Source organism: Lycorma delicatula, chromosome 3, assembly GCF_047948215.1.
Source record: "Lycorma delicatula isolate Av1 chromosome 3, ASM4794821v1, whole genome shotgun sequence".
Taxonomy (NCBI): Eukaryota; Metazoa; Arthropoda; class Insecta; order Hemiptera; family Fulgoridae; genus Lycorma; species Lycorma delicatula.
In genome coordinates, this window is record NC_134457.1 from 159,155,239 (window position 1) to 159,180,023 (window position 24,785).

The window sequence follows — 24,785 nt, forward strand, 5'->3', positions numbered from 1 at the left end:
CATTGCAAATACCATGAAACACAAATATACAAGTAAATATATATAATTAGGCAATCATTGACACCTTTTGTGTGTCCTCATCCTTGTGAGAATAATAATTAAATCCTGTTCAATTTATAAAAACTATCAGCGTACTAAAATAGTTACAGCTTTTCTCTCGAAAATGAATGTATAACAATTTTTACCACTAGATAATCTGAAGCAAGACACATACAGTTGTCCAAGTGAAAAACATTGACTACGTAATGTGAGATCAGACACAAGAAGCGTCTACACTTGTGACATTTCTTGTCATCGAAAAAACAACTAGAAACTGGAGAAACTTAAAGGAATGTACGCCGTACACCGCCGCACCTTTAAAGATAATTTTATCAATAACCGAAAGAGATATCGAAAAAGACATACATATTTTTTTTAGGAAATATAATTTCAAATACTGCATGTGATTTCCGAATTTGATTTGAACAATGGTTTGGCCACAGTATAAATGAATATCGGCAATAAGCATAATCCGGTTGTTACCGGAAGAAGCTGTTAAAACGGTCACCATCTTCAAACAGAGAAACATTTCGTAACTGCAATAGTCCTTGTTCTTTCCAAGTATAAAAACTATGTTCATGTAAAATTTTAGCTCAATCGGTTGAGTAGATTTTTTGTGAAAGTGTAATAGAGTCAAGACACCACTAGATTTTTATAAATACAGTGGTAGATAATTGATGACAAAAAAAACAATAATTCTACAGTCTTCAAATGTAATGAAATGTATTTCCATGACAAAAACATTTTAGAAAAATATTTTTTAAAGATGCCCTCAGTAAAGAATACTTAAAAATAATGATATCGTAGAGAGTGATTGGTGTTCCTCATTATTGAATGGAAAATTCGTATCAACGATTATAGAATTTTTTTCTCTCAATTCCTAACAGGCTCATGTTTAATTATAATAATTTTATTATTTTTTTGTTTTTTTTATGTTCTGGATGAGATTAATTTTGTAGCACGTGAAAAGTATCATATGCTTGGTAGAGTAAACTAAAACGTTACCATTATGTTATGGAGGTCAGCAATTCATTGAAAAACAGAATTTTTAACTTTTATTACATCAGATTCAATAAATAAGTAGATTTAGTTACTATTTTTGCAACTACCACCCATAATTTGAATAAACATGCAAAAAAAAATCCCGTCAGAATTATAATATAAGATAGAATTTTCGCATTCGTATGTACACTCTTTTCAAAAAAAAACTCTAACACTGTTTTTAAAAAACTCTGTACACTCTTTTAAATTAAAAAAATAATAAAATAAGAGACTTTCTAGTATAAATTTTCTTTAATTCTTTTGTAAAACTGTTTTTTGGATTAAAATGCTTTTAATCCATGTTCAGAAATAAATGAATTTACCCTAGAGGAAGGGAGTAACGAATTTTGCAATGGAACAAGTTTTTAACTAACGAACTCAATTGTTTGAAAAATTTTGTTCACATATCTAAACAAAAAGAACTGATTCAACAATATACAATTAAAACACTTTCATAGACGTCATAACTGATAGTAAAACTTTACACTACAATGCGATCCAAAATTACATTATATTTAAGTTTGTTCGTAACGATTACTTTTAAAAAGATTTAAAAATTGTTTTAATTATTTTGAAGAATATCGCTTAGTCATGATCAATATAGTTTAGTAATAAGTACTTGGAGAATTATAAAGTTATTATTTAACTTACTTCATATTTGCTGACTTAGTCAAAGTTCAGTAGAAAATATTTTCACGAAAAGAATCATAAAATAAAAAATAAAAATTGAAAGAAAATTTTAAAGACTAAAGCACAACCTAAAACTTTAAAGTGTGATAATTAATTAATAAAAATCATAACTTACTGAACGTTACTTTTGTTTCAACTGCTCTGGATATTAATTCCAATTGTAGATCATCTGAAAAAAAGATTCAAACTGTGGATGCGTCTTGGTTTGGAAGCTTATCGTATATAAATGTATTTTATTAAAAATACAGCTAAACATAGATGTTTAAATAGGAAAATAATCAAAAAAATCTTCAAGAAATTTAGAAATTACAGCAAGAAAACCTTACTTCAGAATAATAGAGAAGAAGGATTATTAGCATAGGCAAAAGTTTCATATTGCTCTCCATATTCCAACAACGTAAAAATAACTAATAAAAATTACTACCAAAATTACTAATAGAAAAATCACAAATTCTACGTTACTATGGTCACGTCTAGAACAATCGCTATGTTCAATAAAACACTATAACGTAGAATTTGGCTCATTATAGGTGTAGAAGATCAAGAAATTGTCCATAACCCAACATCGTCTGGAAACTGGACACATTATTAGTTTTTTGCTTATGATTACTTAAGCTCGAAGCTTGTGCAGTGGAAATATGAAATGGAAATTCTGTAGCATATGAAAAATGTTATGACTGTTCGAAATTCAAATCCGGGACCTCCAGATGAAAGACCAACATGCTATCACTCCCCATGAAGATAGTTTCATTACATTATTCAAAATGAGTATTAAAAATGAACTTAATAAACAGGAATTATATATTCTGAAAACTTAGTTAATCAGTAACACAGCAGAAACTTACTTAACTGTTGAGGATTCATAAGAGAACGGTATTCTATTAGAATTTTATGTTTCATAAAAAGTCATTTTTTGAGAGTTTCATAATAATATCATACCCTTCTCCTTTAATTACAATTAAAAATTAAATTAACATTACGATATAATAGCGAACATAAATAGGGTGTTTTGCGTAATAACATAATTACAATAATTTTTTACTTTAATTGTTTTCATGATGGGGTTGCCTGTTTGAATGGTTTAAGATTTATAATATTTCTACCTTCTTGTGATAAATTTTTGTTTTCCAGTCTTACATAAGACCCATGCACTAAACTGTTGTGGGCAATCAGATTCTGTGGAATCAATTGTGTGGAAGTTGGCAGATGGTTTTGATGTTTTAGACTGTTTTTAAACTAAAGTCACTTCGACTGCGATTACCTAAAACGATAATTGTTAAATATTTTTGTCAAAAGTTGTTTGTAAAGGGTTTCCCATTTAAAAACCAACCCACTACAATATTTGAATTAACTGCCCAAATCCTCTACATTTAACTGAAATGGACTCGTCCAACAAGAGAACATCGCTAATGCAGTAGACTGTTACTGATAGCCATAACAAATTGATCATAACGCTCAGTGCATTGTTAGAGAAAAGATGGTGTTTTCACAAGACGAAAGAGTTTTTATTCTTGAGTCGTACTTAAGCACGCGATCAGTGGTTGCCGTAAGTACCGTGATAAACCAGCGCCTAGCAAGACATCAGTTTTGAGGTTAGTGGCTAAATTTTGAGAGACAATTTTTGTTAATAACAAGGAACACAAAAGATTTATGACTGTGTTGAATGCAGACACTGTCACTGAAATCAAAGACCAATTTACTGCCTCGCCAAAAAAATTAGTTGGGCGCTTTTCAGGTGAAATTAATTTAACCAAAATTCATCGGGCGAAAAAAAAATTAAACTTACGACCTTATTGAATTCAATCAGTTCATCAACGTTTTGATCCAGACAAAGAAAAACGGCTACAATATTGTCATCGGTTTCGTCGATTTGTGCGTGAGAGTATTCATGTTATGGACTCGATATTTATCACAGGGGAGACGTAGATTCATCCGGACGGCTGCGTAAACAGCGATAAGAATAGAATTTGGAGGGCTGAAAATCCCAACACGTATCATGAAAAACTGTTGCACTCACAGAAGATGGGCGTATGATGTGCGATATTACGGAAAAAAATTATTGGTCCTTTTTTCTTCGAGTACACCATTACTGCAGAACGATATCGGAATATTTTATTGAAATTTATTGCACTCCTGGAAGAGGAAGATCGATATTGCCGGTTCCAACATGACGGCGCAGCATCACACTTAGCACATTCAACTTCTGATTTCGTTACCGAATTCTTTGGTAATCGGGTTATTGGTAGTGGCTTATGGCCATGAAGATCTCCAGATTTGCTGCTCCAGATCTTTTTCTTTGGGGTTATCACAAACAAAAAGCCTACAGCAAGAAACCACAAACACTAGAAAAACTGAAGGTTCGAACAAGTTGTTTTAAATATCAACTTACAAACTCTGAAAACAGCTGCAAAAAACAAGTGAAAAGTGGAAGCGTGTATTCATGAACATTAGGTACTTCCTATGAAGTGGCCTTCTTTTCATGAAGAAAGTAGGCCACTTACAGAATTTACTCTAGAATTTAAGGTACTGGAAAGTTTGCAAAAGAATATATTATTTAAAATGTCTTTTTTATTTAAATATTCCTACTGACATAGTTAGGTTGTTGCGTTTTATATGGGACATCATAATCTTTAGACATTGTTAGAAATACTCGATTTGTACTGTCTCTTAAGTATACCAGGTAGTTCATTTTTAAGTAACATTGATTTATTCTTTTATTGTGTTTTTTTTAATAGTACTAACTCTACTAATTATTATTGTTTACCAATCGAAATGTTTATCTAGTTTTAAAATTTAAATAAATTTTTTGTATACAGTTTTTGAGATTTTTCTCTTTTCTAATTTTTCTAATAACCGTTTAGGTTTAATCTTTATTTATATTACAATAAAAATCCAGTTACATTAAAATCGTATGACTGTAGTTGAAAATTCGTTATTTAACCGTAATATTCTGTTTGAAACCGGGTTGGTCTAGTGGTTACTCATCATCGTAAAATCAGTTGATTTTCGAAGTCCTAAGGTTCGAGTCCGTGTAAAGGCAGTTGCTTTTATAAAAATTTAAATACTAAGCTGAGGTTACCGATGTTCTTTGGTGGTTAAATTTTAATTAACCAAAAGTCTGAGGAGTGGTCAACCTGAGTTTGTTCCAAACTACAAATTTACCGGTACATTTACACTTACATTGCTTTACGTCTGCGGTTACGTCAGGCCTGACAAGCCGGTAGCAGTGATTGTAATTGTTAATCTGAACACACACACACACACACACACACATACACAAACACAGATCCGGCATTAGTTGGAAAACTGGTTGGAGAAAAAAATGTTCTGTATGAAATGAATTACTTTTTATTATTTCATAAAAATTGCTCAAAAAACATAAACATTTTCATAATAATTAAGGTTTTTTACTAGAAACTGTAACAGTTTGAAATTATAATAATATTTTCTTAAAAATTGTCTGAATTATTGTTGGGAAATTGAAACATGAATTTCGAAATTTAACCAAAAAGCGGCTGTTATTCTTAAAAAGATATAATGGCAGTACGACTACAAAATGTATTTTATAATGTTGAATAAAAAAAAATTAATTACTTAATTAAACTTTCTTAAAAATGGTGAACTTAAAAAAAAATGAAAGTAATTTAAGGAGATCTGGGACCTTCTTTGATTATTTTAACAAAACCCCATACTATACTTGAATATGTAGATGATCAGCTCGTTAAGTAAGTTCTTTTAGGCTGATCTGAACAAAATTCTTGAATTGGATGTTGTAACAAGAGCATGATTTTGCAACAAACTGAAATCCCTAACACATTACTAGTCTTTCTAAAACAGCAGCCAATAATACAAACTGCCCTAAATTGAAAAAAAAACTTAATTTCTTGAAAATGTCTGCAGGTTTTTAAAATATATTCAAAAATGTAAAATTGTATTCGGTAATAAATATTTTACATTTTATGCAATCATGTAAATCGTTTTTCACTAACTCAATCTCAAATGTAAGATTTTTAAGAAATAATTCTTATTTTTCAGTAACTTCTGAGAATAGCGTCTAGTTGGCAAAAATTATAATATTATATAAAGTATTATAAAATGTTTTATTAGAGATTTTGTAAAAACGTGGTCTTCCTTACCATTAAACAGTAGCTCTTTAAAATTCAATTAATACTAATTATTAATATTTTAAACAGAATTATGCTATACTAATTGATCATAAAATTCATTTATTTTCTACTCCACCTCATTTAATTAATTCTCTTATATTTTTTATTTTCGGTAAAAAAAAAAATATGTATGTAATGGAAGATTAGAAGTACTTCTAATCTTCCATTATTTTTTTACAAAAATAAAATAATTTAATAAGTAACTGTCGAACTCGTTTTATTTTGCTACAGATTTCTTTTCATGTTTCCTTTAGATCCTTTTCCTTAAAAAAAGCTAATGGATCAAAGTAGTCGTTACGGTTAACTTCCTTTTTGTATCTTTGTACGTAAAATTTAAATCAAGTTCAAATACATTTACGAAATCCTAATTCTTGAATCAGTATACTTCATCATCACAAAAAAATCATACAATCAAATAATACTCTATAAATGATAACAGTATTTGTAGAATTTAGTGAATGTTAACTTATTAGGAAAATATAATTTTTTTTTTTTTTTTTTTTAATGTATTTCATCGCTAAATAAATTCTGTATTGTTTTCTGATTGATTTTAGCTCACAGACGAATGAGGACAGTGACAAATTACTTTCTCGTTAATCTCAGTCTTGCTGATCTATTGATGTCCGTCTTCAATTGCATATTCAATTTTATTTATATGATAAACAAGTAAGTAAATTTGTAATATAAATATTGCTGTTGCTTGAATAATGTATAACTTTACAAAAACCAGTTTAGTTATTCACTTGAAAAAGTGATAAGACAGATACTCGTATAAAGAGTTTTATATTGATCACGAAAGAAAAACTTTACTTTCGACGTATGGTTTTTTACAGACCGTTGTATGGAAAATTTAATATCCTATTTGTTTTTGTTTTTTTTTTGCGAAAAGGTTGTAAAATTCAATAAAACCAAATTGTCCAATTTTTCATATTTTCCCGGTAGTGATATACGTTCCACTATCTTATTAAGAGATAATGTTAAAAAAATAATATTAAAGAATATTTAAGAAAAGAGATTGAACTACGATTTAAATATTCTTAAAACAATTTCTTACGCCCGGTATCAACAGAATAGTGATTAAACAAAACAAAAAAAAATTATACTAGCTTCCAGTGGAAAAGAATGTTTCTTGCACCTATGAAAATCTTCATGCGCCAATTTTTGCAGTAAAACATTTGACTATTTGTTTTAATGGCAATGTCCCAATATGTACGAGAATATATATTTCATACAGTAAGTGTAATTTCAGTCACTTAAATCAAAAAATGTTTTACGGATAAAGAATTTCCATTAAAACTGTTGGTAAATCTCGGCTGTCTAGTATAGTATAGTAGCCTACCAGGTTGGTCTAGTGGAGAACTCGACATCGCAAATCAGCTGATTCGAAGTCGAGAGTTCTAAGGTTCAAATCCTATCCGTACTTTTGTACGGGTTTGAATATTAAATGATACCGGTGTTCTTTGGTGGTTGGGTTTCAATTAACCACACATCTCAGGAATGGTCAATATGAGACTGTAAAAGACTACACTACATTTACATTCATACATATCATCCACCTTACGGTGTTTCCGGAGGCTAAATAGAAAAATTCTAAGATAAAAGCTGTCAAGTATAAAGAGTCTTGCCCGTAGTAGGTAAGGTTTTCGAGAAGGACCTGTACCTCCGCATCAATTGTAGGTTAACTTCTAACCACATGCTGATGGACGATCAGTATGGGTTCTGTACTGGTAAGGGCACGGAGGACGCGATACTTAGGGTTATGAATTTGGCGTCAGGCAGCGAATGCAAGTATGTACTCGGTTTCTTTTTGGACAAATCCGGGGCGTTTAATAACTTGTGGTGGCCCTCAGCCTTGTTGCAGTTGCAGAAGCGTGGTTGCACGCGAGACGAGATTTGAACTCTTTCAAGCTACTTCAGCGATAGAACTGTCGTTCTTCGTGACGGCAGTTCTGAGGTAGGAAAGACATCTAAAGGATGTCCACAGGGTAGTGTTTTAGGTCCACTCGTTTGGGTCGTTGAGTTCGACTCTCTCATGCGATTGCGGATGCCTAGCGGCTGTCGCATCGTGGCTTATGCCGACGATGGGCTGCTGCTGGTCGAGGGCAATTCGCGTGCCGTGATCGAGCTCAGAGCGACACAAGCATGTAGGGTATTGCGGTTGTGGAGTCTTCAGCATAAGATGGTTTTCAGCGCGGAGAAAACCACTATGATGTTTTTGAAGGGCCGGCTAGCCGCAACCCGCCATCCGCGGGTTGTGATGGAAGGCCTTCCAATTAGGTATTTCCCCGTTCAGAAGTATCTGGGTGTTATCCTTGATGAGAGGCTTCTCTTCAAGGAGCACCTCCAGTTTGTGGCGAAGAAGGCTATAGATGACTTCTTCGGCGTCCGTAGAGTGATCCATCCTGATTGGAGGTTGAATTACCGTACCATGCGTATTCTTTACAAAGGTGTCTGTGAAGTCACGTTTACGCTACGCCCGTCTGGGCTCATCGTTTGCAATTTCACAGTTATAGGGACATTCTGTTACGAGCCCAGCGTTTTCTGTTGTTAGCTGTTGTTACAGGGCTGTTTCGCGAGAAGCAGTTACTGTGATCGCTGGCATGAGGCCAGTAGATATTTTGGCTACAGATCGTAGCCAGCGGTATATTTCTAAGAAGGAAGGCCTTCTTACTTCAGGGGGTATGCGGGAAATTGAAGACCAAGGTTTTGACTCTTGGCAAGCTACGTGGGTTGCATCTTCTACTGGTCGATATACGCATGGTATTTTTCCAAATGTTAGGGAATTGCGTGCTATTAGTTGGGTTTCCCCCAATCGGTATACTACTCAATTTCTGTCGGGACATGGTACCTTTAGGGACATTCTAGCGAGGTTTAGGTTGGTTGATTCCGGCTTGTGTCCGGAATGTAGGGTCGATGATACAGTGTACCATGTTCTATACATCTGTCCGCGGTAGCGGACAGATGTATAGAACATACATTTGAGATGTATAGACAGATGTATATTAAGCTGAGCGTTCCAAAGTTGGTAGGGAACTTGAGAGAGTACACTCCTTTTTGGATCTGCGAGTCAACTGGAGGACTCGCAGTGAGTGGACGATAGTGGCTGGCTTCCTAAAATTTCTCGCCCAGTGCAGGGCGGCTGAAGGGATTTAGTAGAGTAGGAACCCGGGTGGCTAGGTTCCGCCTGGGCAGTTGATTGACCGAAGTAGCCGCTTCGGCAACGAGCCACGGTTAGTTTAAGAGGTGTCAATTTGATTTGATAAGCCGTCGGCGGAGTTGCGGCCGCTGCCAAGGGGCATGGAATTCCTTTTCCCGGGGGGTGCGGTCGCGCTTCGACGGAGGCATTTTTATGAGCATACGACACTGTTGGCGGGACGTGGCTGCGTGCCGCTTAGGTGGCATGCAGTGGCGTTTCGACGGCGGTTAATGGACGAAGGTGAATGTCACGCGGGACTCCGCGATGGAGCTGAGTGGAAGTAGGCGTTTATTCTCCTCTCCCCGGTAGTCCGGACCGGAGTCCGTTAAACTTTGCATTCATGATGAGTTTAATGTTAGCGGGGTTCTGTAAGGGAACTAGGTCTAAGTTTTGTTGCGATTAACACTTTTAGTGGAAAAGTTGTTTTGTGGTTAGTTATTGCCTCGAATCCGAGACATTCAATGATATTGGCTCATTAAATGGTTAGAACTAGGCGTGGGGTCTTCTATCCGCAGTTAGCTTTCTAGCTTAGTTCCTGAGGGCGACGTGGTAGCTGCAGATGTCCGTTGTCTTCTTCTGAAGGCATAAACCTGAAAACTATCTCGGGGTGAATTTACCGATGCAGATGTCCCTCGGGGCATCTCAGCGGGGCCTGAACTGAACGCTGTGGTATGTGATCACTTTGAGGGAGAGAAGATGTCCTCCGGTAAAGCCACTACTGGCTATGAACGGAGGGGATGGTGTAGCGACCGGACAGGCTACGAGGCGGGATCTTCTCCCCTCGGAAATCGAGATGTCTAGTATAAAGAGGAAAGTCGCGTCACATAAGTAGAAGGAAAGTAAGTGCAGGAATTCGTGCGTATCTGTATAACTATTTTATTGTACAAGTAAATACAAAGGTGAAGCGTAATTTTCTTCAATTCCGACAATTTTTTTAAAAATAAATTGTAACATATAACAATAGCCCATCCCCAAAAAAAAAGAAACAAACAATACGGTAAAAATTTCAATTATTTCCATTTTTCTCCCTTCTTTCATTAAAATTCATTATCTATTATAAAGAAAAAAACAGCGTTTGGCAATATTTAATTGGGTGTAAGCCTATAGTTGCCGAAAAAAAAAAAATAATGAATAACATAAAAAATACGTAAGTCTTCAGATATTTTTTTCTTTTGTGGCTCTATTTGTCGCGAGTGAATTTTTATATTGGTTATTTCAAATTCATATAATCAAGTTCAGTTTTTAAAAACTCAGTTTAACTGTTGGTTTGGCAAAACGGTACGTACTAATAGTTCATAAAAACGAGAAAGATGAGTCGTCTTGTGTTTGTGATGTATGTTTGCATGTGCAAATATTTTACAGCAATGTATGTAAATTAAAAATGAACGCATGTCTACAGTAGATAACGTTCAATGCATTGAAGATTTAATAGTAATATATACACTACCAAGTTGTTTTGAATTGTATCAAGATTTATACATAATTTTATCTTCAATATATATATATATATATCTGTACTTTTCTGAAAACACATATGGTTACAGGTTATTTCATAAATTCATACTATTTTTTTTGTAAACGAAAGCACGCCTCCAAAACAAAAAATAACAATTCTCTGTCTAATACGAAGGACTTTCTGGAGTTTAAATAAATTCAAGTATGAAAAATATAAGGAAATATTCCTTTCCAACGATTCAGCAGATTTTACATGTTTTTCACAGTCATAGCAGACCACCAATAAAGAAGCCATTTCTGAGCTCGGTAATATCAAGCTTGCTGAAGTTTTTTTTATAGAACATTCCATAAAACTGGGAACCAACTTTTTTAAAAAGTTGAAATTGCCGTATATTCACGGAAGAAATTAATTTCAAATGCTGTTACAAGTCAATACCGTAATATATAGAATTATCTTTATATTATTTATCATCTAATTATTATTGTTATTAATACTACTATAATTATTATTTATATTAATTATCTTTATATATCTCCTGGTTATTTTGGAAATTATTTACATAAACTACCGCAAAACTCTTTTTAAAACTGCTAATAGATTTAATGACAAAATGTGTATTGATAATTGTATTAACAATTTTCTAGATAGTTCCAATAGTTCTTGTGGCGAACGAACTATCACCACCTCACTTCGATTCAATTATCAGGTCAAAATATTTTGATTTGCCAGCCAACCAGAATCTCAAGGACTTCTAGCTGTAATGAAAAAATGAAAAAGTAAAATGAGTTATTAATAAATAATAACTTGAGATAAAGAATTTCTTTTATTTTTTTTAAGGCGTTAGAGGAAAATATAGAACAACATTTACTAGGAATCTGTTAAACAGAAAAAAGAGATACGTTCTTTGACATAAATGATGTAGAACATCCTCCTCTTTTACAGGTCAAAGGTTGAAGTACTACCCAGAATTGGCACTACAGAATCTTTATCTTTCATAAATGTTAAATTCAGAAACCCAACCTATGGCCTTTTTTCAGTAAATGTTTAAATTCATCAAACGTTATACTGTATTATAAATTATTTCAAATGACAAGTAAAATTGCTTCGAAAATGAATAGAAAGTTGATTCGTGTAATCAAGTGAATAATTTTAGTAAAGGTTTTAATCAGTGGTAACAAAGAAAATATTCCATTGTATTTTCTCGGCTATTATTTTGCATTTATTAGGCAGTTTTTGCATTTATTAGGCAGTTTGAGTTTCCATAATTTTTGTATTTATTAAATAATACTTGCATATAACACGATTTTTTGCACGAAATGATTTGTCAGTAAGACGAAAGACGACCATTTCTCAACGACTTCCAGACGCTTATGAACAATAAATATTACATTTTCACAAATACATAATAAATCTTAGAAAAGATAAAGGCTATTTGCCTTTTTCAAATAGGAAACGCTGATCAAACCCACGTTTATTTTGAAATCCCATTTGACAAAACCGTAAACAAAAAAGGTGAAAAAGTGTTACGATTCGCACTGGTGGTAATGAAAAACAAAGGAGTAGTGTTATGCTTTGCATTACTTCTGATGGATCGAAATTACCTCCGTACATTATTTTTAAAAGAAAAACTCTTTCCTACCGTACAGGTAGATGGAGTTATTATCAGAACCAGAAATCAGGTTGGATGGACGAAACATTAATTTTAGACTGGGTCAGGTGTGTATGGCAAAATCGATCAGGAAATTTACTTAATAAAAAAAAAACCGGTATGCTAGTAATGGATAGTTATCGGAGGCATACGACTGATTAAGTGAAAGTCATTTTAAAAAGGGTATGACAGACCAAGTAATAACTCCAGGTGGAAATTTCTTTCTCACGCCTACAGGAAGAATCAAACGCCCAGATTTTAACCAGATTTGTGTTTGGATAAAAGGTGCTTTCGGAAGGTATTTCCACGGAATGAGTAAGGAAAATTAAAAAAAATGCGTAATATCTAATGAACTTGATGGTAGTGAAGTGATCACCTTTGGCAGAGCGACGTGGAGACCACCGGTAACTCTTCTACAGACGTTGACAGTGACTGTGATTAATTAAAAATAAAATCCCATATTAAAAAGTGTATTGAAATGATGCTTTTCAACATGATACTTCCTTTTCATTTTACTAACCTACTGATTCTGAACTAAACTAGTACTTACGGTAATTAATTATTAATGTAATATTAATATTGTAATTTAAATGAACGAATTAAATGCTTTACTTTCTGAATATTTTCGTGTTTACGTATTTTTTTATCATATCTGTTGTACTTTTTAAAATACCGGTATATACTAGATTTTTTTTAGATTTTCGGAAATCGAGGTGTGAGGCTTATTCGTGGGCGGGGGATACTCGAATAAATATGGTACTACTTTTATTCTTTCAAGAGGGGGATCAATAAGGATTTAATTAGAAAAATAAAACCATGTTGACAAAAACAAATTGGAAAAGTAATAAAATTAACTAAAAATTTAGCCTTCTTAAGAAATTCAAAAGGCTTTCTTTCTAGTTTACCCTTCAGTAAAAAAAAAAAATGATTTAAACATAAAAAGAAAAATCCATGGATTGCTAAAGGATATATAAAATTTAGCTCTACATTATGAAATCTCCGTGAAATGTCTTTATCAGTGAAAAGGAATCTATATAATGATAATTTAATATTTAATTCAAACAATAAATCTAAAATCGTATTTTTAGTTATGAAAATTGAAAGCGGATTTAAAAATAAAAAAGATAATTCAACTTCGTCAAAACAAACAACAAAAGACTTCATATCCATTATCTCAGTTCCCAATTTAGGTAGCTGAAGAATTTAATAATTCCTTTACCAATATTTCCAACAAGAATAATATTGGTTATTTCAAACAACGCCTTCTTAATTTTAACCTTGAATAACTTTACTGATGAATCGGTATCTTTATTTCCGTTGATACCCAGGAAGTAAAAATTTGTACTTTAAATATAAAGTAAATATTCTGTGCGTATTGATAATATTCCTGCTAGTATTTTAAAAGAATTCATCGTCGCAATTGTTATTTCCTTCTTTTTTTTATTGTTCATTAATGAATTATCTAATGGAAAATTTTACAATAGCAGCTCAAAAGACTATTCCGTTGATGAATTTTTATGTGATTCACACATTTTCATGTAAAAACACACATTTATTTAAAGAGTGCTAAAAGGACTTTTACTCTATCCTAATATCTCAGGTAAGGTTTTTGAATTAATAATTGTATAAATATTTGAAGCTAATAACTAATATTTTAGCAATTGTGTAACTGTCCACTTTATTAAAGAAGGATCGTATATCACTTTTAAATGAAATAAGTTTAAATGAAGTGCAGCTAAGAATGTATCTGTGTAACTTAATAGGGGTACAAGGAAGTCATATGGTGTCTACATCAGATTTTTATTTATGTGATTAATTTTCTTCATAAAATAATGAACTATAACCAAAAAGTAGGCACCGGAGTGTACCGATCACTAGCGGAAAATCCTGATTCGTTAGTAACAATTTCTAGAGTTACATTTCTAATTTAACTTTCATTATATAAATTTTCAAAAAAAAATATTTTTATACAAGAAGTAATCAATTTTGGACACCTAATAATCCCATTCCGAGACGCCGCCCGCCAGGGCAACTCGCCGGGAAGACCTAGCTGCAGAGGCGTGCCTATGGCACGCCCTCCGCAGCTAGTATTCGTGTATTATGAGTATAATAATATTACATTATAATAACTTTTATAATTTTTATTTTTTTTAAATTTATATTGCAATTTAATTTATCTTATTTTGTTTTATGTTGTAATACATTGTTTCGATACATTATATGATAATGTTACTTTTTAGTAGGAACTTAACTCATCTATTTTTTTATCTTACAATTTGTTCAATATTTATAATTTATCTTATATTAACGTGATCTATATAATGTATTTTTACGTAACGATCACAATAAAGATTTATTAGTTAATTTATTGTGGTGACATCTAGATCAGTCGTACAGCTCTGCAGACCTTAACCCCTCTTTAAAACTACCCTACTCACCATTTTATAATTTTAAAGTTTCAATGTACATTTAATTTATACATTTTAAACAGATCCACATCAGTTACTATGATAAAGAATAAAATTCAGAAACATAATTCAATATATATTTAATTAATTAAATATTAAAGTTTCAGATTTCTGTTGTTTCGAATAAAAAAAATTATAATAAACTATTCCTTTAGTGAACGCTGTATACTGATTACAAATGTTAATTTCGATCTTACAGGGTAAAATATTCAGTTTTTATTATTGGATTATTTGGTGAATAATCAAAAATGAAATAGATAACATGAAGAAATATATCTCAAAAAAACGTCAAGAAGATGATTATGAAGGGGAAGAAAATTTTAAGAACAAGGGAAGAATAAACAATTTAAGAGAAGATGATAAATATAAAGAAGAAAAAATGTTAAAACTAAAGAAAGAATAAAAACATTAAAAGAAGACGATAAATGTGAAAGATGTTAACAAAAGAAAGAATAAAAAGATTAAGAGATGATAAATATAAAGAGGAAGAAAACGTTAAGACCAACGAAAGAATAAAAAGATTAGGAGAGGATGATAAATATAAAGAGAGACAAAATTTGGAAACTAGAGAACGTGTACACAAATTAAGATCAGAAGAATTATATCAAACCAAACAGCGATTAAATGATTGACAACAAAAAACAAATAAACAAAATGATTATCAACTCCGACTTACGGAAACTATTATCCGACAATCTCAGAGGAGTAATGCACTAAAGGATAAGAATTTTTTGCAATTTATTAAAGATCGGGCATGTATGGTATGCCCCAATGTCATACATTCTTCTTGTGAGGGTCTAATTTTCAGTCACTCTGTAGATAACTTTAATGTAGATAAAATTAAACAGAAATTTCAGGATAATTAAATAAAATTAAACTAGAAAATCCAAAAATAATACGATTCTAAATTACAATTTTCAATTAATATTAAATAATCAGATGTTTCACCAAATCTATTACATACACACGTATGTAATAATCCCTATTAAATTACATATACACACTTTTAAAAGTACACAAAACTTAATTTCACTAATAACGTCTGAATTTTTTTCATATTTTTTTTTTTTTATTCTTATTATTGAATAATTATTTATTGCATTTTTTTTATAATCACGGGTTAATAATTATTAATAAATCAATATATTTAAATTTTTTAAAAATTAAAAAAAAGAAAAAAAAAGAAGGAGATTATGTCCGATTCGAACGGATGTGTCTTCCCCAGTATGATCCAAATATTTCATTAATTAAAGTTTTATTTGGCTATAATTCTGGAACAAATACAGTTGTGATATATTACTGAAAATCTGTCAATGAGGGCTTATTACTGCAGTTTAGAAAAAAGTCCAAAATCCAATTTTTTTTGGATTTTGGGCTTTTTTGGACACTTTTGGTTCAGTCGATTGCAATCAAAAAGGGAGGTGCACAACTAGAGTTTACAACAGTAATAAATCCTTTTTCTTTTTCCTGTTTAGCCTCCGTTAACTACCGTTTAGATAATTCTTCAGAGGATGAATGAGGATGATATGTATGAGTGTAAATGAAGTGTAGTCTTGTACATTCTCAGTTCGACCATACCTGAGATGTGTGGTTAATTGAAAACCCAACCACCAAAGAACCCTGGTATCCACGATCTAGTATTCAAATCCGTGTAAAAATAACTGGCTTTACTAGGACTTGAACGCTGGAACTCTCGACTTCCAAATCAGCTGATTTAGGAAGACGCGTTCACCACTAGACCAACCCGGTGGGTTAACAGTACTAAATCCAAAATTTCAATATCCTACGGCTAATCATTTTTGAGTTATGCGAGATTCGTAAATACGTCATGCCGAAACTAGTCAAAATGGATATTTCCGTTGAAATCTGGAAACCGAAATTTTTCGCGATCACAATACTTACTTTTTTCGAACAAGAAAGTAATAAATGAATAACAATATTTATACGTTTGGCCCCAAACTTAAAGTTGATGATACGGCCCGTATATTTATCATGCATCCTGAAGAAAGATCAGGTATAAATTTTTCAGCACCTTTACCTTTATGACATACAATTAATAAATAATATTTTTTTACTATCGTGTTTTAAATATTTATTTTTTATTCCACAATTCTTATTCGTAAAGTTGGAAAAATGATAGAAATCGCCTGATATAAAAAGAACCTTGTATTAGGCATTTTAGGTTTTCATGTATGATAATGGCTGATAAAAGTTGATAAAGGGAGGAATGGAATGAAGCCTAGAAATTAAGTAATACTATCTTCACGTAAAGAGTGTTCAAAAATGAGCTGACATTTTAATTTTTTTAATGAAATACTTGTTATTTGATAAGTGATAATATTTTTGCTTTTTTAGTAAGGAGTGAAATGGAGTTTATGTAATATAAAAAACATGTTTATTTTTTTTTGTTTTTTTTTCATTTGCTCTGACAAATGAGCAAATCAAAAATTTGGTCTTGGGAGCATATGTTCATCCTTTTGACAAAATTCAAAACATTTTGATAGATATGATTCAAATTTCTTCTTTGAGGTTCTGAACTGTTCGTGTTTCATTGATGTATACTTTATCATTAAGATAATCTCAAAGAAAAAAAAGTTTAACCGGGTCAAGTCACATGATCTTGAATGTCAATTCATATCACCTCCGTGCGAGATAACACAACTATTAAATTTTCCTTGCAAAAACTGCATCGTTTTCTTGGCAGTGCGGCATGTTGCAGCGTCTTGTTGAAACCGCATTTTATCTCTTGTCTTCCATATTCGTATAATTAACTTTAAGCCATAAAAATTTTGAAATCATCACATGATATCGAACTTCATTGACAATAACGGCGTCTCCATTTTCATTTTCGAAGAAGTAAGATCCAATTAGTACCCCAGCCCAAAAACCTCATAAAACTTTGACCCGTTAAGAATGCATTCTTCCAAAAAGTTCTTCAGTATTTTTTGGATTTTCTGATCTCCAAAATCGACAATTTTATTTACTGACAAAGCCGGTAAGAAGAAAATGTGTCTCTTGGCTAAAGATGATTTTTTTTTCGACAGCTCGTTATCAATTCGTTTTATAGTTATTACAATTTCTAAGCGTTGTTCAAGAGTGTACTTTTCTATAATTTAACCTCAATGTTTACTGATAACAGCATATAAAAATCTCTACTACAGTTTTAAAACGAAAAAATGGCGGTAAATTTAAATTATCAGCTCATTTGGGACACTCTTTATTACCCATTATTTAGAATCTACTATTATATTCAAAAATAGAATTCTTCAAATGCTGTATAGTTAGAAATTATACAGATTTGCTAAAAAAGTCAATTTGAAATTTTCTCTTACATTAAAATAAATTAATTAATTTTTGAACAATTATTAAAAATAATATAATTTTAGTTATGAAAATAAATATTTAATTTGAATTATAAAATGCTTTTAAATTATAACAATGTTTATTTACTTATTATTATTATTATTATTATTTCCTTTTAATAAATAAATACACATTTATAAAATATTTACTTTTAATCTCAGTAAAACAATGCTTAAATTGTCATTATTCCCCAAAAGTAAACAAAATCTTTCAGGATGTGCGAGTGAAAAATCACGGCTCAATTTTCCACTTCCTTGCATATAACTCCGAGATAACAATAGAATAAATTAGTTCAGACTATTATTATTTACTCAAAACTTTTTCTAATACCGAATTGTACTTGTTTGTATTTCATTTGTATTTATCAAATCGTAAAACGTGGATGTTTTTCAACAGGATTTTGTGAAAAAATATTATCTAAACAATGGCTGTGGTGGATTCGTTTGATTTGTTTACTGAATAATTCAACGTCGTTCAAAGCCCGACAAATTTGAACATTAAAAAAAATTTACATTTTAATACTCAATTTGGGCAGTTATAAAATATATTCTTAATTTATTTATATTTATTATGATTTTAATTTTAACTAAATCCTTGTAGTTTAATAAACTTTGAAAAGATAATCTAAAATCAAATTCTTGAGGTTTTATTTTTTAATAACACTTTTTTTCTATTCACTTTAAATAAAAATTATAAAAAAATTACCTGATAATACAGGTTTTTTGTGTTTTCCTTAAAAAGATATCGGTCTTTTATTGAAACATAAATTAATAAATTAAAAGACCTGTCGGTTTGTTTCTAAGAAATTATAATATTGAGCTTCTGATCTCAATAAATCTTTAACGTTGTTTCTATTTTATGAAATAAACATTTTAAATTAATTATATTTTATCAATAAAATTGTTAACATATATTTGCGATAACTTAATAAAAGAAATATAAGTATCAAAAAGAAAGTATATTTCCTTAATTAATTCTCTTTCTATTTCCTTAAATTATTTGCTTAAAAAAAATCCTCTAAACAATCAAAATATAGACGAACGTTATTAATGGAGTGAGATCAAGTAAACTTTCGCTTATTAATTTGTTCCATTTATCAAACCTAAACCGGAAAAGACATCCTATGTAAAATTTTTTTTGTTTGTTTATCAAATATACACACAATACACATTTTTTTAAATGTAATTTTAAATCTCTATTTACTACAGATACTCATAGTGAACCCTTTCATCCATTATTTTGAATTAAAAGCAATATTAAAGTTCTACGGTAAGTCTAAATTAATCATGCATCATGTATCTACGTAACTATTTCTATTGTTATTCAGTATGTTAATATTATTGCAGAACCCATCATAAAAACGAATAAATTAAAAAAAAATAACTGGAGTTACGTTAAAGATACTGATTTTTCGTTTTATCACATAATTTTAATTAATACGCCGGGAAATTCAAAAAGGACTTCACAATTTGAAAAGTATATAAAAATTTATTGAGATAAATTACAGATTTGGTTGAGATCTAATTTCATAGCAAGCAAAACACATCAGTTTTTGACTGGCGTAGTTCATTAGTACCGAATTCGTTCACTACAGCTATCACCAGCGTTGTTGAAAATGGATACATTTATTGGTGCGGAACGTGCTCGCTGTGCGGTTTGGATTCACGATTTGCAGTCAGCAACTGCAGTTCAACGTAATTTTCGTAGAGTACGGTAGGAAGCCTCCTAGTAGGCACGCAATGCTCTTTTCACTAAACCGTTGTTGAGACAGGTTGTTCTGTTAAACATAAAAGATTGCCAATTTACTATTGGTAACAAACCTTCGTTGAGATAGGTTGTCCTGTTAAACATACAAGATCACCAGGACGCCCACAAGTCCCTGAAGCTGCTGTGGAACAACTCGGAGAAAGCTTTGCACGTATTCCGAAGAAATCAACTCGACGTGCATCACGTGAGACTAGTATTCCACAAACGACTGTCTGGAGCGTATTAAGTAAACGATTGCACATAAAGCCTTACAAACTGACCATGGTTTAACACAATACAGATGACGAAAAATGTTCGGCTGCAGTTTTGTGTGGAAATGATAGATAAATTGCAAACAACAATACATTTTAGATAATTAATTTTTAGTCAGTAATTTTATCAGTCAACGTTTCACATCAGTGGCAAGGTGAACACCCAAAACTGCCGAAGATGGGGTAGAAAAACCCTCATGAAACTTTGCAGCACATTCGTGACAGCCCTACTAAGGCTGTTTTCTGTTCCCTAAGCGAACAAAAAGTATACTTAGACAAAAGTTATACTAACAAAAAGTTTTACTTCCAGAAGACAACCGTAAATGGTATCGTTTATCTGGACATGCTTCAAAATTTTCTAATTCCTCAGTTAGTCGATGATGACTAAGATGGACGCCACTGATATCAGCAAGACGGGGCATTACCTGATTACTGCCAAGAAGTTCGAGATTTTCTTGATAGTTGATTCGGTGGATTGGTCGTGAAGATCAAAAAATTGCATGGCCACCTCGCTCCCTGGATTTGATGACTCCACTAAATGTTAGGGTTTTATTAAAGATTGGGTTTATGTATACTACCTTTACCAGCTGATCTTGTCAAGCTAAGACTTCAAATTAACGCCACGGCTGCAGAGGTAACGCCCGGCTACAATCTAATGAAATTGACTTCAGGTGGGATGAAAGTCGCGTTACAAATGGAAGCCATAATATCGCAGCAAAGAGAATGTTAGTTCAAAATTTGATGTGTTTTTATATGAAGTGAGACCTTAACCGAATCTGTAAGTTATCTCAATAAATTTTTATGTGTCTTTTAAGTTGTAAAGTTCTTTTCAAATCACGGTATAAAACCAACAAATTTTTTTGTAAATTATTTAACGCAATTTAATATACATACAAAAGATTTACAGATTTCTTTGTATTAAAAAAATATATGGTATATCTAAAAAAGAACAAAATAAATCATTTTGATGCGCATTATTAGATTTATATTTTATATAATGTATAGAATTTTTTAATCCTAGGCATTTTGTTTCCAGGCCCTAGCGATATATGCTGCTATAACAACAATAGTTACAACGGGAAAGTATATGTATCGATCAACAAAAAAAATAAAAAATTAGTCTTTTTTCAGTTTTGTGCCTTAAGGAAACTTTTAAAACATAAGCTTAACAAAAAAAAAAAAATAGACTTAAATAAACTCAATAATATGGGAAAAAAATTTTTCCAATGTTCCCAAGTTCCAAAAATCTAGATTTGTCAGACTGACGTTTGTGCGCATGTATATTGGTCTGTATTTTATGCCTTGAAACTCTGGATTCTGTTAACCGATTTTCTTCAAGCCTGGCAGACAGGTACTACCTTCCGGCGAGGGAAAAGAATTTTAATTTTTTTTCAAAAACTGGAAAGGGATGGAGTGTGGGGATTTTTTGGCTAAAATAAAATTTCAGATCTGTACTGGGGCACTTTAGAAGTTTTATTTGAAGACCACAAATTTAAAAAAAAAACCTTTATTTAATATTCACCACCGCCTCAAAAAATGACTATAAAGTGTTCTTTTTTTAGCTATATCTTCCTTCAGAAAAGAAGTTAATGGGAGTTTCTGCATCTATATTTTGTACAACAATAGGCCTTCAAACTGCTATAAAAATGTTTTTCCCATTTCTTTACCAATAATCTGTAGTAACAAAGATTATTTTTTTTTAGATTGTTTTAAATTTAAATCCATCTCGCAGGTTACCCATTGCATTTAAAATGTAAAACTTTTAATTTTTTTGTTAGACCTTACTATAACTTACGATAACTGGTGTAATTTTGCGTCCATTACTTTAAAATTGTTCCTTAAAAAAAACTCGCCCAGAAATCTCGGTCGAGTTCGTTAACGGCTTAACTCAGACCATACAGATGGAAATGGGGGGTTGTTAGTAGATATAGATGTTTCCTTCTAGCATATATAAAAAATCAAAGATTGTGTAACGTGTCTGATCCTATCGATGATGCGGAGGCGTTGAATCTGCGACAAGCCAAAATTATGTTTGATGAATACACAAACAATCTTTTCGATGGAAAAGTTTGCTAAACGTACTTTACAATTTATAAATGATGAAAATATGCAGCTTAAAAGAAAAGTTGATAGATATATAGATGACGCGATAGAGACAGCCATGAAAGCGATTTTCAATTAAAAAAAATTTTCCACCATGACGCAAAACTAAATTTGGTTCGTCATGATGAATAATGTATTTGAATCAAAAAATTATATTTTTATATATAGAGGTATGAAGGTGAAGAAGAAAAATACTTCCAAGAAAAAAGGAGGACGCGGTATAATCGGGTCAGTAATCAATAAGGGCGTAGATTTATTGCCGTTTGAAGCTCATATTCCAGGTTACAATTATTGCGGTCCGGGCACGAACTTGGGTAAGAGGTTGAAGCGCGCTGACAGGGACAAAAATAAATTAGATGAGGCGTGTAAACTGCACGGTATAGCTTATTCAAAATATTCAGATAATAAAACAAGATCTCAAGCCGACAAAGCGCTTGCCGAACGGGCTTGGCAACGTGTACTCGCACCAGATAGCAGTTTGACTGAAAGAGCGGCCGCCTACGCAGTAACTAACGCGATGAAACTTAAATCTAAATTTGGCGGGCGTTTGAGATTGAAGAAAGGCGGTAGCGTCTTCAAAGAAAAAAATAATAATCGATTCAATACCAAATCGCGCTTTATATGATCACGAGTTGATTGAGTACGCGAAACAATTGAAAATTCCACACTTCCGCGGTGTTTTTACGTTGGACGCTATACCGAAACAGATAAGTAAAAAAGAATGCTTGATAGTGAATTTAGACACTTCAAATAGTCGCGGTACGCATTGGGTTTGTTTCCGGAAAATCGACAAAAATGTAGATTATTTTGATAGCATAGGCAATGCGCATCCAACTCCAGAACTGATGAATTATTTAAGAAAATCCAACGTAACGTACAATGATGACAGACACCAGACGGATGATGATGTGATTTGCGACCGATTATGTTTAGAATTTTTATCCGAATAAATTATACGTTTTTGTTTTTTTATTTTCCCTAAATAGATATGTCGTTTCTAGTATCGATTGACGGTAACAGTTCGATAATTAAAAAATCATTTTCTCCACCGATCGACCTTTCAAAAGGTCAACACGAATTGGGTCTCAAATGGTTGATGACCGCCAACACTATTCCAAACGTTGAAGAGAATAAAAATAATAAATTGTGTTATCGAAATGGATGTAAATAATAATTATGAATTTACAAAGAAAAATGACATAACAATACCGACGGGTAGTTATGAAATAGAAGATATCGGTCAATATATACAGAGTGAAATGAACAAAATTAATCAAACCATCACATTGCGAGCAAACACCAGTAGTTACAGTGTGAAATTAAAAGCACTGTATGGATAGATTTTTCGGATACAGGTTCTAGTATCGGCAGTCTGTTGGGTTACGGAGCGAGAATTCTCAGACCGAATGTGACGCATCTTTCTGATCAAATAATAAATGTCGCTCCCGTGAATGTAGTATGCGTGAAATGTAACATTATTTCGGACAGTTTTAGAAATCAAGATCGTATTTTATACGAGTTTCTGTTGAGTGTAGATCCTGGCAATATGATTGAAGAATATCTTCCTTATATTGAATTTCTACCGGTAGACGTGAGAGCAATTTACGATTTAGTTATATCGTTGACCGATGAAAATGATCGGTTATTAAATAAATCTACGCGGCGAACGAGTAAGCATGTCGTCAGTATTGAGACAATGTAAATAAACTATTGTAATTGAATTTTTATTTTTTTTATTATAGATAGACATCCCGCTGGTATTTGAAAGTGATGATGATGATGATGATGAAATTGATGATAAACGTTTCAAATTGACGCAAGAAAACGTTGAGGTATTGAAATCTCTCGGATTCGAAATCATTGAGGGGAAACTTAAAAGCGCCAATAAATTATTGAAAAGAAAAAATTAACTTTTATAATATAGAATCCGCGATGAATTATTTTAGTGTCAATAGAGTGGCGCGTTCAGATAAATAACTCATATATAATCAGCTACACTATCATTATTCATTAGCGGATAAAATTGAAAAGGATATCAAAATCCCTATAAATCAAACGAATACTTACACCGTTCCGGGCGAAAGTTATCTGATTATTAATGGAAAACTCGTCGGAACAGACGGAAAAAAATCAACATCAGAACTAGTTAACTTAGATGTTGCCATTTTATTCAGCGAGATAGAATATAGCATTAACGAGCATGAAGTAGCATCGATAAGAAATATAGGCGTAACGACGGTTATAAAAAATGCTCTGTCAATGACAGATTCTCAACTTACATCGGCTGAAATAGCAGGTTGGGGAAAAAATAAAGTCGCTCTAGATGAAGACGGTAATTTTAGCTTATGCATACCGCTATCGATGTTGTTAGGTTTCGCCGAAGACTATAAGAAAGTCTTTTTATTATCATAAATGTTAAACAGGAATTATTGTTGAAACGTATTGATAGCGACGTAAACGCAATATTCGTTACAGTTGCGGATCATAAATCTAAACTGGAATTAACAGATATAGTGTGGGTTATTCCGTATCTCAAGGCAGCGCCCGAATACGAATTGGAATTGGCCAAGTTGAAAGATGCAAATAAAGAGATGCTT

The 24,785-nt window shown here is 32.0% G+C and overlaps 1 protein-coding gene across 1 annotated transcript in view; it reads left to right on the forward strand.

The window, feature by feature from the left end:
* Nucleotides 1-24,785, forward strand: part of LOC142321237 (tachykinin-like peptides receptor 86C) — a 392,020-nt gene that overhangs the window by 186,088 nt on the left and 181,147 nt on the right. Inside the window, exon 2 of the mRNA XM_075359233.1 lies at nucleotides 6,491-6,602. Coding sequence (XP_075215348.1) covers nucleotides 6,491-6,602 — 112 coding nt within the window. The remainder of the gene's footprint in view (nucleotides 1-6,490; nucleotides 6,603-24,785) is intronic.